This window comes from Erythrolamprus reginae, chromosome 9 (assembly GCF_031021105.1).
Source record: "Erythrolamprus reginae isolate rEryReg1 chromosome 9, rEryReg1.hap1, whole genome shotgun sequence".
Classification (NCBI taxonomy): Eukaryota; Metazoa; Chordata; class Lepidosauria; order Squamata; family Dipsadidae; genus Erythrolamprus; species Erythrolamprus reginae.
This window is the reverse complement of record NC_091958.1, coordinates 13740921-13756562: the sequence shown is the minus strand read 5'-3', so window position 1 is coordinate 13756562 and position 15642 is coordinate 13740921. Positions and strand designations below refer to the sequence as shown.

Sequence of the window (15642 nt, the reverse complement as noted above, 5' to 3'; positions counted from 1 at the left end):
GAGGGTGTACTCTGTCAATACTATCGGGCCCCTGCACATGGGTCAGGTGGGTTCATTATTCATTTATCTTTTCGGAATAACTTTCAAGAGTTTTCAGGATTTCACCTGGGTGAGGCTGCTATCAGAGGCAAGGAACCATAGTAGCATTGTATATAAGTATATAAGTGCACTGATGTGCCTATCGTCCCCTGTCCAATTGTCTTTCCTTTAACTCATATATCATATATATTCTCTCCTTATCTCTTATATCATATATATTCTCTCCCTCCCATCTACTTCTCTTCTTTTTACTTTCTATCGTTATATATATTATTTAATGCCTAGTCTCTTCCATATGTATTGTATATTGGACAAAGAATAAATAAATAAATAAATAAATAAATAAATAAATAATAAATTGTGGTCCGAAGGCAGTATTTCAGGCTAACTCTGCCCACTGTTGGGAATTCGATCCTGACCAGGTTATGGGTTGCCTTTGTTCAGCACATGTTACATCCAGGAATTGCTGGAGAACAGATCCTTTTTCCTGGACCTGACTGCAACCCGTTGTCTACAAAAAGATATGGATCAAATTGAACGGGTCCAAAGACGGGCTACAAAAATGGTGGAGATGTTCATTGATTCATTCAGAGAAGGATCTATGGGTCGTGATTTCTGACAGTCTCAAAATGGGTGAACAGTGCGGTCGGGCGGTAGGGAAAGCGAGTAGAATGCTTGGCTGCATAGCTAGAGGTATAACAAGCAGGAAGAGGGAGATTGTGATCCCCTTATATAGAGCGCTGGTGAGACCATATTTGGAATAATACTGTGCTCAGTTCTGGGGACCTCACCTACAAAAAGATATTGACAAAATTGAACAGGTCCAAAGACGGGCTACAAGAATGGTGGAAGGTCTTAAGCATAAAACGTATCAGGAAAGACTTCATGAACTCGATTTGTATAGTCTGGAGGACCGAAAGAAAAGGGGGGACATGATGGAAACATTTAAATATGTTAAAGGGTTAAATAAGGGAAGTGTTTTTAATAGGAAAGTGTACACAAGAACAAGGGGGCACAATCTGAGGTTAGTTGGGGGAAAGATCAGAAGCAACGTGAGAAAATATTATTTTACCGAAAGAGTAGTAGATACTTGGAACAAACTTCCAGCAGACGTGGTTGGTAAATCCACAGTAACTGAATTTAAACATGCCTGGGATAAACATAGATCCGCCCGAAGATAAAATACAGGAAATAGTATAAGGGCAGACTAGATGGACCAGGAGGTCTTTTTCTGCCGTCAATCTTCTATGTTTCTATTTTCTTTCCTCTCTCAAAGGCCTGTCATCCCCTGCTGAAGTTAGCAGCCCGAAGAAGTCCATGCCAAGGGCTGAGCGCCTGCAAAGCAGCCATTGTCAACCTCTCCAGCATCCTAGGCTCCATTGAACTGATGGACCGTTGGGAGACAATGAAATATGTTGCCTACCGCTGTAGTAAGGTAAGGGAACCCATTTGGGGTTCGGGTAAACTTTCCTGCTGGAGAGCGGGAGACGCTGAAATCAGAAAGGCACAGGGTTGATTGCCCATATCCAAATACGTACCGTATTTTTCAGAGTATAAGACGCGTCTTTTTCCTCCCGAAAAGAGGCTGATAATTTGGGTGTGTCTTTGGTCTGTGAACCAACAAAGATTCGCCATCACTAGCTTAGGGTCTAATATCTTGAAATGAATGAATAACATGATGTTTTTTTCCTCGTCTCTTTAATGCATTCCCTGCTCATCCTTGTTTGTCCCCAATAGACGGCTCTAAATATGCTCACCAAATGCCAGTCACTGGAATATTCATCGCAGGGAATTTTGTGCCTTGCCATCCACCCCGGTCGGGTGAAAACATCTAAACTGGAAGTAAGTGTTATTTATTTATTTATCTATTTATTTAGTTAGTTAGTTAGTTAGTTAGTTAGTTAGTTAGTTAGTTAGTTAGTTAGTTAGTTAGTTAGTCAGTCCAATACACACTGAGGGTTTTAGTGGGTACACCCATAGTAAAATGCATGATGAAGGTTATAGAGGAGATACTCATAGTAAAATATATCTATGAAAGAATAGAAGAGAAGATATAGGAATAGAACATATCAATAAAAGAATAGAAGAAGAGATATAGGAATAGAAGAAAGGTATAGGAGATATAGGAGAGCAATAGGACAGGGGACGGAAGGCACTCTAGTGCACTTGTACTCGCCCCTTACTGACCTCTTAGGAATCTGGATAAGTCAGCCCTGGATAATCTAAGGGTAAAGTGTTGGGGGTTTGGGGAAGACACTATGGAGTCCGGTAATGAGTTCCACACTTCGACAACTCGGTTACTGAAGTCATATTTTTTACAGTCAAGTTTGGAGCGGTTAATATTAAGTTTAAATCTGTTGTGTGCTCTTGTGTTGTTGTGGTTGAAGCTGAAGTAGTCGCCGACAGGCAGGACGTTGCAGCATATGATCTTGTGGGCAATACTTAGATCTTGTTTAAGGTGTCTTAGTTCTAGGTCTTCTATCATTACTTTTTATCATTATGTTTCTAATGTTATGCTTATACAAATTACCATCCTATAATTGTTTGACAAACAAACAAACAAACAAATAAATAAAATTTCCATCTCAACTATTTGGTATTTTTAAATTTTGAATGCCTTTCGGTTTCACCTGTGTGAGATGGACAGCTATATAAATGAACAAAATAAATAAACAATACACTTATTTATTTATTTATTTATTTATTTGATTTTTATGCCACCCCTCCCCCGCAGACTCGGGGCCGCTAACAACAGTGACAAAAAACAGCATGTAACAATCCAATACTAAACAACTAAAAAAAACCTTATTATAAAACCAAACATACATACAAACATACCATGCGTAAATTGTAGAGGCCTAGTGGGAAAGAATATCTCAGTTCCCTCATGCCTGACGGCAGAGGTGGGTTTTAAGAAGCTTACGAAAGGCAAGGAGGGTGGGGGCAATTCTAATCTTTGGGGGGAGTTAGTTCCAAGGGGCCTGGGCCGCCACAGAGAAGGCTCTTCCCCTGGGTCCCGCCAAACGACATTGTTTAGTTGACGGGACCCGGAGAAGGCCCACTCTGTGGGACCTAACTGGTCGCTGGGATTGCTGCAGCAGAAGGCGGCCCCTGAGATAACTTATATGCACACCCGTAAATATGGATGACCTAACAATGAGCAGTCTAGTTCTCATTATTTAAATGTTTAGCCTTTTGCTTACTGTCTTAATAATTCATCCAACGTACAAATGCAAAGTCATAAAAGTTTGTATGTTAACTAAATATAGCGATAATTTTTTCACACTCTTTAAGGTTTACAAGTATTTCACCAGGCAGATAGAACTCCCAAGTAATTTCTACAATACCAATTAGGATTGTGTAGTTTTTTCCCCCCCTTTGAGTCACTTCTCTTATCCTGTTCATTATTGTTGTTGCTTGGCAGTTCTGAACTCTCAAAATCTTTATAGTCTTTTGTTGTTTTATTTTTTTTTCTGTAAAGAAAACGACATATATTGCAATCATAAATGCTAATTAAAAGTAAGTTTCTACGACTAGTTTTCTAGTAAGAATCTTCTGGTTTCATTATGAAAACCATTATTTGGTTTTTTAAATTGGGTGCTTTCTAATCCAGCCACAGAAGAGATGTGTGATTTTGTTAAATGGGTTTTAAGTTGTTTTTAAGGCTCTTTTAATGTTGTTTTTGTTGTAAGCTGCCCAGAATCCTTCGGGAGTTGGGTAGCGTACAAATTTAATAAGTAAAAGAGTAAATAAGTAAATAAGTAAGGAAAGGAAGGAAGGAAGGAAGAGAAAGAAAGAAAGAAAGGAAAGAAAGAAAGAAAGAAAGAAAGAAAGAAAGAAAGAAAGAAAGAAAGAAAGACTTAATGAACTCAATCTGTATAGTCTGGAAGACAGAAGGAAAAGGGGGGACATGATCGAAACATTTAAATATGTTAAAGGGTTAAATAAGGTTCAGGAGGGAAGTGTTTTTCATAGGAAAGTGAACACAAGAACAAGGGGACACAATCTGAAGTTAGTTGGGGGAAAGATCAGAAGCAACATGAGAAAATATTATTTTACTGAAAGAGTAGTAGATCCTTGGAACAAACTTCCAGCCGACGTGGTAGATAAATCCACAGTAACTGAATTTAAACATGCCTGGGATAAACATATATCCATCCTAAGATAAAATACAGAAAATAGTATAAGGGCAGACGAGATGGATCATGAGCTCTTTTTCTGCCGTCAGACTTCTATGTTTCTATGTTCTATAAAGAGAAAGATGCTTATTGCTACATCATTTCTCTGATACCCTTGGTTAAGGATGTCAGGCAATGCAAGCTGATTCTTTTCTAGTTTGTGACATCTTTCTTTTTGCTAGGCGGATATGACTGTGGAAGAGAGCACGAAATGTATTTTGACTGTGCTGTCCATGATTTCTGACGAGGACAACGGGACCTTTGTGGATTGGTTGGGTCGCCGAATTCCCTGGTGAACAATCGTCTATTTAATGCCGCAGCTACAATATAGTAACAAGGGATGAATCCTCAATAAATCACTGAGCATCAATTTTTTGTCTCTGTTGTCTGCTGTCTTTTTTTCCATGTGACATTGGAAAGGATTCTGCCATTCTTTCAAGTGCAAAGCGGTCTTAACATGAAACATTTCTACTCAGATCAGGGGCCTCACTCTCTCAATTTACACACACAAACACTCAAATGTGTGATCCTGTTGTTGTTGTTGTTGTTGTTGTTGTTTTTAACATGTCTTTCCCTCTTTCTTTCATTCTGGTCTTATCAAAGTGTCCACTGTCAAAAAAGCTTATGATTCCCCCATCAATAGAGTAGAAGAACAGAACAGAATATAATAGAAGGAATAGGATGGAATAGAATAGGATAGGACTGAATAGAATAGAATGGAATGGAGTGGAATGGACTAGAATAGAATAGAATACAAGAATAGAATGGAATACAGAATAGAATGGAATACAGAATAGAATAGGACTAAATAAATAGAATAGAATAATAGAATGGAATGGAATACAGAATAGAATAGAATAGGACTAAATAAATAGAGTAGAATAGAAGAATAGAATGGAATGGAATACAGAATAGAATAGAATGGAGTGAAATACAGAATAGAATAGAATGGAATGGAATACAGAACAGAATAGAATGGAATGGAATACAGAATAGAATAGGATAGAATAGAATAGAATAGAATAATAGAATAGAATTCTTTATTGGTCAAGTGGACACACAAGGAATTTGTCTTTGGTCCAGATGCCCTCAGTGTACATAGAAGAAAATATGCACTTGTCAAGAATCATGAAGTACAACACTTAATAGAGATCAAATAAGCAATGAGGATTGCTGTTCTATTCTATTCCATCCCATTCCACATTTTTTATTATTTTTCATTCCACTGCATTTCACTTCATATGTTTTTTTATTTTTCTATTACAGTACAGTACTCCTATTCTGTTCTATTCAACATGGATGTAAGGTGGTAGATCGCCCCCTGCTGTACACTCTCAGCTAAAACAATGCCTTCTGCAATATCTAAACGGAGTTTATAAGGAGCTATACGTTTAGTGTGGCATGCAACGCAGACTAGCCCCTTCTATAATGAGGAGGGGGGAAAATATTTGAAGGCAATCTTGCAGCATATGGGAAACAGAAGCTGCCAGTGAACTTTTCCGCGGGGGGGAGACGCAACTCCCATGCGTCATTCGTCCTGCCCCGCCCCGCCCCACGCTTCGTCGGCGCACGCGCAGAGCGCCCCGCCCTCCCGCGGTGGGAGGAAATGGCCGCTAAAGCGCGCCGCTCGCGAGAGGGGAGGCGTGCGCGCCGCCGCCGCCGTCGCGAGCGAGCGAGCGAGCCGGCGTCGAACCGGCCCTTCTTCGCTTCTCCGGCCGAGCCGCCCGTTGAGAAGGGGAGGAGGGGGTACCGAAGAGAGGCCAGGTGAGTCCGGGGGAAGGGAGAGGAGTAGGGAGGGACAGGGGAAGGGTCCTTGGGCAGGTGGCCGTGTGAATGGACGTTCACGCGTTGATCCGTGTCGTGTTAATGTCTGTGTCTCAGCTCCCTCTGTAATCTCCATATGCCCAAGTGTGCACTGTCTGTGTCTGGACTTGCCTGCCTGCATGTGTCTTTGTCCATATGTCCATGCAGAATCTCCATATGCCCAAGCGTGCACTTTCTGAGCCTGGACTATTATGCCTGCACGTGTCTTTGTCTATACGACCATGCCCAATTTCTATCTTCCCAAGTGTACACTGTGCCTGGACGTTTGTGCCTGCATGTGTCTGCATGTCCATACATACATTCATGTCCAATTTCCATATGCCCAAGTGTGCATTGTCTCTGTTGGATTTTTGTGCCTGCACGTGTCTTTGTCCATTATTATTATTATTATTATTATTATTATTATTATTATTATTATTATTATTATTATTATTATTATTATTATTATTATTACTTGTACGCCACCCCTCTCCGAAGACCCATATACATCCATACCCAATCTCCATGTGCACAAGTGTGCACTTTCTGTGCATGCACTATTATACCTGCACATATCTTTGTCCATACGTCCGTGCAGAATCTCCATGTGCACAAGTGTGCACTGTCTGTGTCTGGACCTTTGTTCCTACATGTGGCTTTGTCCATATGTCCAAAGATCCATGGTCAATCTCCACATGCCCAAGTGTCCACTATCTCTGTGTCTGGACCTTTGTGCCTGCCCGTGTCTTTGTCCATACAGCCATGCCCAGTCTCCATATGCCCAAGTGTGCACTGTCTCTGTCTGGACTTTTCAGCCTATACACATGTCTTTGTCTATAGGATCAGTGGTTCTCAACCTTTCTAATGCCGCGACCCCTTAATGCAGTTCCTCATTTTGTGGTGACCCCCAACTATAAGTTTAGCGCCAATTCTTCCAACAGATCTTTAAGAACCGCCTGCTACCGCACGAATCCCAGCGACCGATAAGGTCCCACAGAGTTGGCCTTCTCCGGGTCCCGTCGACTAAACAATGTCGTTTGGCGGGCCCCAGGGGAAGAGCCTTCTCTGTGGCGGCCCCGGCCCTCTGGAACCAACTCCCCCCCCCAGAGATTAGAACTGCCCCCACCCTCCCTGTCTTTCGTAAACTACTCAAGACTCACTTATGCCGCCAGGCATGTGGGAGTTAAGGTATTCCTTTCCCCTAGGCCATTACAAGTTATGCATGGTATGTTTGTGTGTATGTTTGGTTTTATAATAAGGGTTTTTAGTTGTTTTACTAATTGGATTGTTACATGCTGTTTTTTATCATTGTTGTTATCCGCCCCGAGTCTACGGAGAGGGGCGGCATACAAATCCAATAAATAAATAAATAAGATGATTGGCAAGAGGTCAGAGGGACACTCTCCCTGTAAACGCCTGATTGGTTGGATTGTAAAAATATGTTCCAAGATGCCAGAATAGAAGCTTTAGTTGCTAACACCATTGGAAATTTGTCTTTTCCCATGGTCTTAAGCGACCCTTGTGAAATGGTCGTTCGGCCCCCAAAGGGGTCCCGACCCCTAGGTTGAGAACCACTACTATAGGTCCATACGTCCATATGCCCAGGCGTGCTCTGTGTCTGGACAGAATTGAATGAATGAAGGAAGGAAGGAAGGAAGGATTGAATGAATGAATGAATGAATGAATGAATGAATGAATGAATGAATGAATGAATGAATAGTGTTTTCTGAATGACCCATCCCTCCTCCTCTCTCTTGTAGACACGATGGACGAGACAAGATGCTGAAGAGATCGGCTACTTTTTGGGAGCTTTGCTCGGAGGGACCGGAGTGTGAAAAGAACCCAAAATGAAAATGCTTCCTGGCGTCGGGGTGTTTGGCACCGGGAGCTCGGCCCGTTTGCTGGTCCCGCTGCTAAGAGCCGAAGGCTTCTCCATTGAAGCGCTGTGGGGGAAGACCGAAGAGGAAGCCAAGCAGCTAGCGGAGGAAATGAACATTTCCTTCTACACCAGTCGAACGGATGATGTTTTGCTGCACCAGGATGTAGATCTGGTTTGCATCAACATTCCCCCACCACTAACGCGACAAATTGCAGTGAAGGCTCTAGGTACGGTGCTTTCCCCCATAGCCAGTTTTGGGCGTTGTGTAAAAAGATTCCAGTTTTTCTCTTGGGCAGACGCCAGCTGGAAGACGGACACAGTTGTTGAGTAATTAATAGCAGAAAATTGCACATTTCACCCTGGAACAAATTATATCAGGGAACTGGGGATTCTCTTATTAACAACCCTCATGCCTGGTGAATTTTCAGTTGGTAAAGTAAAGGCCTGGTGTTTGTTTCTAATTATAAACTTGGAGGACTTATTCCCCCCCAAAAAAGGACAGATCACATGAATCTCTTATAGGGGGAAAAGATCACACCACCACATGCCTTGTAAATACCATATTTTTCAGAGTATAAGACGCACCCTTTTCCTCCCTAAGAGGCTGATAATTTGGGTGTCTTATACTCTGAATGTAGCTTTTTTCAGACCTAACTAGATGCTAACATCTTCCCAGCTCTTACCTTGCAGGCTCTTTCATTGTTACTCGCTGCCAAGAATGTTTTCCAAGCCCTAAGTCTTTGCAGGGTTTTTTTCATTGTTCTGACTTGCTCCAAATAAGTTTCTTTCCAGCCCTAGCCAGGCGCTAACAATGTTCCCAGGTCTTACCAACTTGCAAGCTCCTTCATTGTTACTCTATGCAAATAATATTTTCCAAGCCCTAAGTCTTTGCACTGTGTTTTCCCCATTGGTCTAACTTGCTCCAAATGTTTCTTTCCAGCCCAACCAGGTGCTAATGATGTTCCCAGTTCCTACCCGCTTGCAAGTTCTTTCATTGTTACTCTTTGTGAATAATGTTTTCCAAACCCTCTCTTTGTAGGGTTTTTTTTCATTGCTTTACTTGCTCCAAATGTTTCTTTCCAGCCCTAACCAGATACTAACAATGTTCCCAGCTCTTACCAACCTGCAAGCTCCTTCATTGTTACTCTCTGTGAAGAATGTTTTCCAAGCCCTAAGTCTTTGCAGGGTTTTTTTCATTGCTCTAGGTGCTCGGAATGTCTTTCCAGGTGCTAATGATGTTTCCAGCTCTTACTGGCTTGCAAGCTCTTTCATTGTTACTCTCTCCTAATAAAGTTTTTTTAAAAGCCCTAACCAGGGGATAAAATAATGTGCTGGCTAAGAACGCTAGCCAGATGAATACCTGGTAAGCAGATTATTTTCCCTATTTTCCTCCCAAAACTAAGGTGCGTCTTATACACCAGTATGTCTTATACCTCCGAAAAATACGGTAAATAGTTTATGGAGAACATACAGAAAAAAAAATTAATGCATAGAACATTTCCTGCAGAGGCTCAGATCCACATATGGTAAGCTTGAAAATTATTAGGCCATAGGACAATTGTTTATGCCCAGGTATGTTTTATTTCAGGGTTTTGCTTTTGCAGGTACAGTTTTTCTGATAAACATATTTGCTTTTCCTGGGCTGGATTTGCAGAGCAGATGTCACGTATTAATAATAAAGAAAAAAGCCTAGGGAACAGAGGGCATCTTTTCATTTTTGACAACCAGCCAGTATTAATGCTTCGTTTAAACCCAAATTACAGATAGTCTTTGTTTAACAACTACAACTGAAATTGGCAATTTGGTCATTAAGCAAAGGGTGGCTAAATAAATTGTAGCTGTGCTTATAATCTTACTTCAGTTTTACAGACCTGCAACAGTTGTCAGTGTGAATCTTGGTTGCAAAGTTACTTTTTCATCGTCTTTATAACTCCAGAAGGACCGCCTGTGTTTCTGTGTTGATTTATTTTCCTTTTTGTACAAGATGAAACTTTTCTATGTTTGAGTAACAATATTGTTGCATTGTCTTTTCCTAAGCAACATAGCAAAAAAAAGAAAATAGTTGTGTTGACTGTTGAAGGGATATTCAGGATATTTTTCTTGCCAGTGTGCACACAGGCAAAGTTATATATTTCAGGAGCATTATATGCTGTTTTAATTCTTGGCTTGACTTGGCTTTCGCTTTTTTCCTCGTGCAGTTCTCTGAATTCAAGCTTGTGCCCCTACTCAAGATTAATTCAACATTCCACTCCTTTGCTGCGTCTGGCAATATTTTCTGCCCAATGCCTGGGAGAACAGCCAGCTCTTCAAAGGCTTTCAGACTGTCTCTGGATTGCCTAAACAGTGCAGTTTGGTAGCTGTTTCTCAGGGTAGAAACATAGAAGTCTGACGGCAGAAAAAGACCTCATGGTCCATCTAGTCTGCCCTTATACTATTTTCTGTATTTTATCTTAGGATGGATATATGTTTATCCCAGGCATGTTTAAATTCAGTCACTGTGGATTTATCTACCACGTCTGCTGGAAGTTTGTTCCAAGGATCTACTACTCTTTCAGTCAAATAATATTTTCTCATGTTGCTTTTGATCTTTCCCCCAACTAACTTCAGATTGTGTCCCCTTGTTCTTGTGTTCACTTTCCTATTAAAAAACACTTCCCTCCTGAACCTTATTTAACCCTTTTAACATATTTAAATGTTTTGATCCTGTCCCCCCTTTTCCTTCTGTCCTCCAGACTATACAGATTGAGTTCATGAAGTCTTTCCTGATACGTTGTATGCTTAAGACCTTCCACCATTCTTGTAGCCCGTCTTTGGATCCGTTCAATTTTGTCAATATCTTTTTGTAGGTGAGGTCTCCAGAACTGAACACAGTATTCCAAATGTGGTCTCACCAGCACTCTATATAGTGGGATCATAATCTCCCTCTTCCTGCTTGTTATACCTCTAGCTATGCAGCCAAGCATCCTACTTGCTTTCCCTACCGCCTGACTGCACTGTTCCCCCATTTTGAGACTGTCTGAAATCACTACCCTAAATCCTTTTCTTCTGAAGTTTTTGCTAACACAGAACTGCCAATACAATGAGGATTCCTTTTCCCCAAGTGCATTATTTTACATTTGGAAACATTAAACTGCAGTTTCCATTGCTTTGACCATTTATCTAGTAAAGCTAAATCATTTACCATATTACAGACGCCTCCAGGAATATCAACCCTACTGCACACTTTAGAGGCAAATAGGCAAACCTTCCCTACCAAACCTTCCCCTATGTCACTCACAAACATATTAAAAAGAATAGGACCCAGAACAGACCCTTGTGGCACACCGCTTGTAACCTGTCCCTGCTCAGAATACTCGCCATTAACAATAACTCTGGGTATTTTTCAGCAACTTCATACATCCATAATGCAACCGTTATTGTGGCTGTTGGTCTATCCAGCACTATATAAGCAGGAAGATTACTTAAATCATTTACATTCCTCCTAAATAAAACTGACATAATGTCCCAGGCCTTCAGAACAAAAATGCTTTTTTTAGTTTTTGCAGTAATTAAAAGAAGTGGCATTTTCTGTATGTGACTGAATTAAAGTTAGGTGTTCTGAGAAGTTCTAAGGAATAAAGTTATAAATAAACCAGCATGTTTATGCGGCATACAAAGTGAAGTAAAGAAATAAATGTTTCTGTAGATTTGCTGTGCATTGGAAATCTACAAAGACTACAGCATCTTTAACCCTTAAACGATAGAATACCGTAAGCAACTTCAGATGTCCCGAAAAAAATGAATTCTTAACCACTGCATTTCTGGTTATCAGTCCATCTCCCTGCTATAACATGTATTACAAAAACAAGCCGACAAGTTCATTTTTCATGGATGAATTGCTAAAAATAACTAACATTACTTCCTGCTGAATCAACACAGCCAGCTTAGGAGCCTCTTAAGTACTAAAAAGATGTCAGGAGGAATACATAGAAAAATGTGAGCACCTGTTACGGCGCGTCTTATTCTCCAATATAAGGGGGAACATGAAAAATAGCCTAGGGGCCTATGTAGCAAGATAGGTAGGTAGGTAGGTAGGTAGATAGATGATTGATAGAGATAGATGGATTGGTGGGTGGGTGGATAGATAGGGATGGATGGGTAGGTAGGTAGGTAGGTAGATAGATAGATACAGTGTTCCCTCGATTTTCGCGGGGGATGCGTTCCAAGACCGCCCGCGAAAGTCGAATTTCCGCGAAGTAGAGATGCGGAAGTAAATACGCTATTTTTGGCTATGAACAGTATCAGAAGCCTTCCCTTAACACTTTAAACCCCTAAATTGGAATTTCCCATTCCCTTAGCAACTATTTAGATTATTACTCACCATGTTTATTAAAGTTTATTAAAAATATATTTATTAAAGGCGGACAAAGATTTGGCGATGACATGACATCATCGGGCGGGAAAAACCATGGCATAGGGAAAAAACCGCAAAGTATTTCTTAATTAATATTTTGAAAAACCGTGGTATAGACTTTTCGCGAAGTTCGAACCCGCGAAAATCGAGGGAACACTGTAGGTAGGCAGGCAGGCAGGCAGGCAGGCAGGCAGGCAGGCAGACAGACAGACAGATAGATAGATAGATAGATAGATATGGATGGATAGATATGGATGGATAGATATAGATCATAGCAGAATGTAAAATAAAAAGTTGGAAATTGACTAGTTGCAACTGCTCTGCTTTCAAAGGCTTCTTTTTTTCTCATTGTTTGGGTGTTGAATAGAAAGTCTCCAAATTAAAATGCGGTCCTTTGTTTTCAGGAATCGGAAAGAATGTGATCTGCGAGAAAGCCGCCACCTCCCTTGACGCTTTCAGGATGGTCACAGCTGCCCGGTATTACCCCAAACTCATGAGCCTCGTGGGCAACGCCCTGCGCTTCCTGCCCGCCTTCGTCCGCATGAAGCAGCTGCTGGACGAGCGCTACGTCGGCAGCATCCTGGTCTGTGACGTGCGCGTCTATTGGGGGAGTCTCCTCAGCCAGAAGTACAACTGGATCTGCGACGAGCTCATGGGCGGCGGCGGCCTGCACACCATGGGCACTTACATCATAGACCTGCTGACCCACCTCACCAGCCGCAAGGCCGAGAAGGTCCACGGGCTGCTGAAAACGTTCGTCAAGCAGAACTCGGCCATCGGCGGCATCCGCCACGTCACCAGCGACGACTTCTGCTTCTTCCAGATGCTGATGGCGGGAGGCGTCTGTAGCACGGTCACCCTGAACTTCAACATGCCCGGCTCCTTCGTTCACGAGGTCATGGTCGTAGGCTCGGCGGGCCGCCTGGTTGCGCGCGGGATGGACTTGTATGGCCAGAAGAACGCGGCTCCCCAGGAGGAGCTGCTCTTCAAGGACGCCCTGAACACCCACGCGGAGCTTTCCGAGAAAGAATTCAAGGACATCCCTCTCCTCTACCTCCAAGGGATGGTCTACCTGGTGCAAGCTCTCCGCCTTTCCTTCCAGGACCAGGAAGACCAGCGGACCTGGGATCCCAAACCGGTGGCCATGGCGGCTTCCTTTGAGGACGGACTCTATATGCAAAGCGTCGTCGACGCCATCAAAAGGTCCAGCAGGACCGGGGAGTGGGAAACGGTGGAGGAGATGATCGAAGAGCCTGACGCCAACCAGAACCTCTGCGAGGCGCTGCAGAGAAATAACTTATAACCAGTGCTGGGCCATTAGCTGGAACGCTAAATCGGGCTCGCGGCGGCTTGCAGGGCTAGCGCGATTTTGCTTCTGCACCTGTGGAGATAGCAAATCGCTCACGGAGCCGCAGGTGCGCCCGTGTTTCAGCAAGGGTTTTTTTGCTTCTGCGCATGGCAAAACACGGGCGCACCTGTGGCTCCGTGCACGATTTTGCAGAAGCAAAATTGCACTGACCCTGCAAGCACTCGCAAGCCGCCGCGGCAAGCCCAGTTTAGCGTTCTGGCTGGAGCCCACCCCTGCTTATAATGCAGATATTCCTTGCAAAACAGGAGCAATTGGAAGCAGAAGAGGGTGGGTGGGTAGGCGGAATGGAAGCAGGGGGGAAAAGAGGAAGGGTATAGGAAGGGTATATGTGTGAAAAAGTTGGGGGGGGGGGAGCCTTTTGGTTTTTAACCTGGGAGGATTTTAAATGTTGCGGATGTCTTTGGTTACTTAAATTTAACAACTTGTGTATTGTTAGGAAAACTTGAACTGCCAGTTGCACTCAGCGGAGAAGAGCTCTGTTTCCCCCCTCCCCACAAAAAAACCCCCAAGAGGATTTGGGGTGCAAAGCGTTCTCCTCCTCCCAGCTCACGTATTACTGCAAGTTGGATGTAATCGGCATGTACTGCTAGAGAATACCAATTGCTGTTTTTAAAATAGGAATCAAAGAGTTATTTTTTTACCGCTCTTCGAGGGGGGAAATAGTTTCCCCAAAAGAATACAAGGAGAGCTGGTCCTTTAAGACAGTGTTTCCCAAGCGTGGCAACTTGAAGATATTTGGACTTCAATTCCCAGAATTCCCCAGCCAGCGAATGCTGGCTGGGGAATTCTGGGAGTTGAAGTCCAGATATCTTCAAGTTCCCAAGGTTAGGGAAACACTGCTTTAAGAGGATTACAAAGGATAGGTTTCGTTTTGTGGATACACAAGACTTTGCTACAATTCAGGGATCAACTGGTAAAGATCCTATTCATTCCTTGGGTTTTCCCAACTCTCAAATGAAGCCCGTCTATAGCAAAAAACTGAAGCATGCATCTGAGAAAGTTTGCATTAAATTAATCTAGTCTAGAACTCTATGGCTAGATCCGCCGGATTCTTTCCATTGTTTCTTAATCTATCCATGAAAGTCGAAATGGAAAAAAGACGGTAGAGCCCAAGGCCAAAAACAAGTGATTTGTTAGCCAATTTCACCAACATTGGTTCCTTGGCATACAAATCCAATAAATTATTATTATTATAATTATAAATAAACTATAAAATTGGCAGCCGAAAATATTTTTGCCCCACCTAGCCAGTTCTGAAGGTGAGAATTTTCGGCTGTTTAATGAAGCAAGCATTAAACCTTCCCAACGGAAGGGAAGCTGACCTTGAAAACATTATCCGAGTTACTCTTAACTGTAATCTGGTAGGGCTTGGCATTCGTTGGAGATAATCCAAGATAAACAGAAGTCTCGTGAATTGAAGCAAAGTCTGTTTCCTTTCGCCTTTTATGCTCTAGGATGTCTGTAGGAGATTTTATCGCCAGAATTCGAAGAAAAACAACCCCTAACTTTTTAACAAAACGTCGTTTACTTGAATGTTAATTTTATTTTTCTTACATTGTTTTCCTACTGGGTTTTAATCCTGTAAATTAAGATAAAGCATTAACAAGTTTTGCCTCTGTTGTGTTCTTGAAAACGATAGTCTTTATTTTATTATTTATTTATTTATTTTATTTATTTATTGGATTTGTATGCCGTCCCTCTCCGGAGACTCGGGGCAGCTAACAGCAATAACAAGACAGCGTACAATAATAATCCAATACTAAAAATGATTAAAAACCCATTATAATAAAAACCAAACAGACACACAGACATACCATGCATAAAATTGTAAAGGCCTAGGGGAAAAGAGGATCTCAATTCCCCCATGCCTGGCGGCAGAGTTGGGTTTTAAGTAGCTTACGAAAAGCAAGGAGGGTGGGGGCAATTCTAATTTCTGGGGGGAAACTAAGAACAGATATAATCAAGTACCAGATCAGCTGCT

General features: G+C 42.2%; 2 protein-coding genes across 2 annotated transcripts in view; both read left to right on the top strand.

Moving 5' to 3' along the window:
- LOC139171894 (C-signal-like) overlaps positions 1-4513 on the top strand; it is an 11364-nt gene extending 6851 nt beyond the window's left edge. The window contains exons 3-6 of the mRNA XM_070760388.1: positions 1-46; positions 1316-1474; positions 1777-1887; positions 4400-4513. The exon at positions 1-46 is cut by the window's left edge and continues 142 nt beyond it. Of these exons, the coding sequence (XP_070616489.1) occupies positions 1-46; positions 1316-1474; positions 1777-1887; positions 4400-4513 (430 nt within the window). The remainder of the gene's footprint in view (positions 47-1315; positions 1475-1776; positions 1888-4399) is intronic.
- A 1302-nt stretch (positions 4514-5815) lies between these two features.
- GFOD2 (Gfo/Idh/MocA-like oxidoreductase domain containing 2) lies at positions 5816-15271 on the top strand. Its single transcript, XM_070761664.1, has 3 exons — positions 5816-5981; positions 7781-8126; positions 12697-15271. The coding sequence occupies exons 2-3, from the start codon at positions 7868-7870 to the stop codon at positions 13593-13595; spliced, it is 1158 nt and encodes a 385-aa protein (XP_070617765.1). The 5' UTR covers positions 5816-5981; positions 7781-7867; the 3' UTR covers positions 13596-15271.
- Positions 15272-15642: the final 371 nt, after the last annotated feature.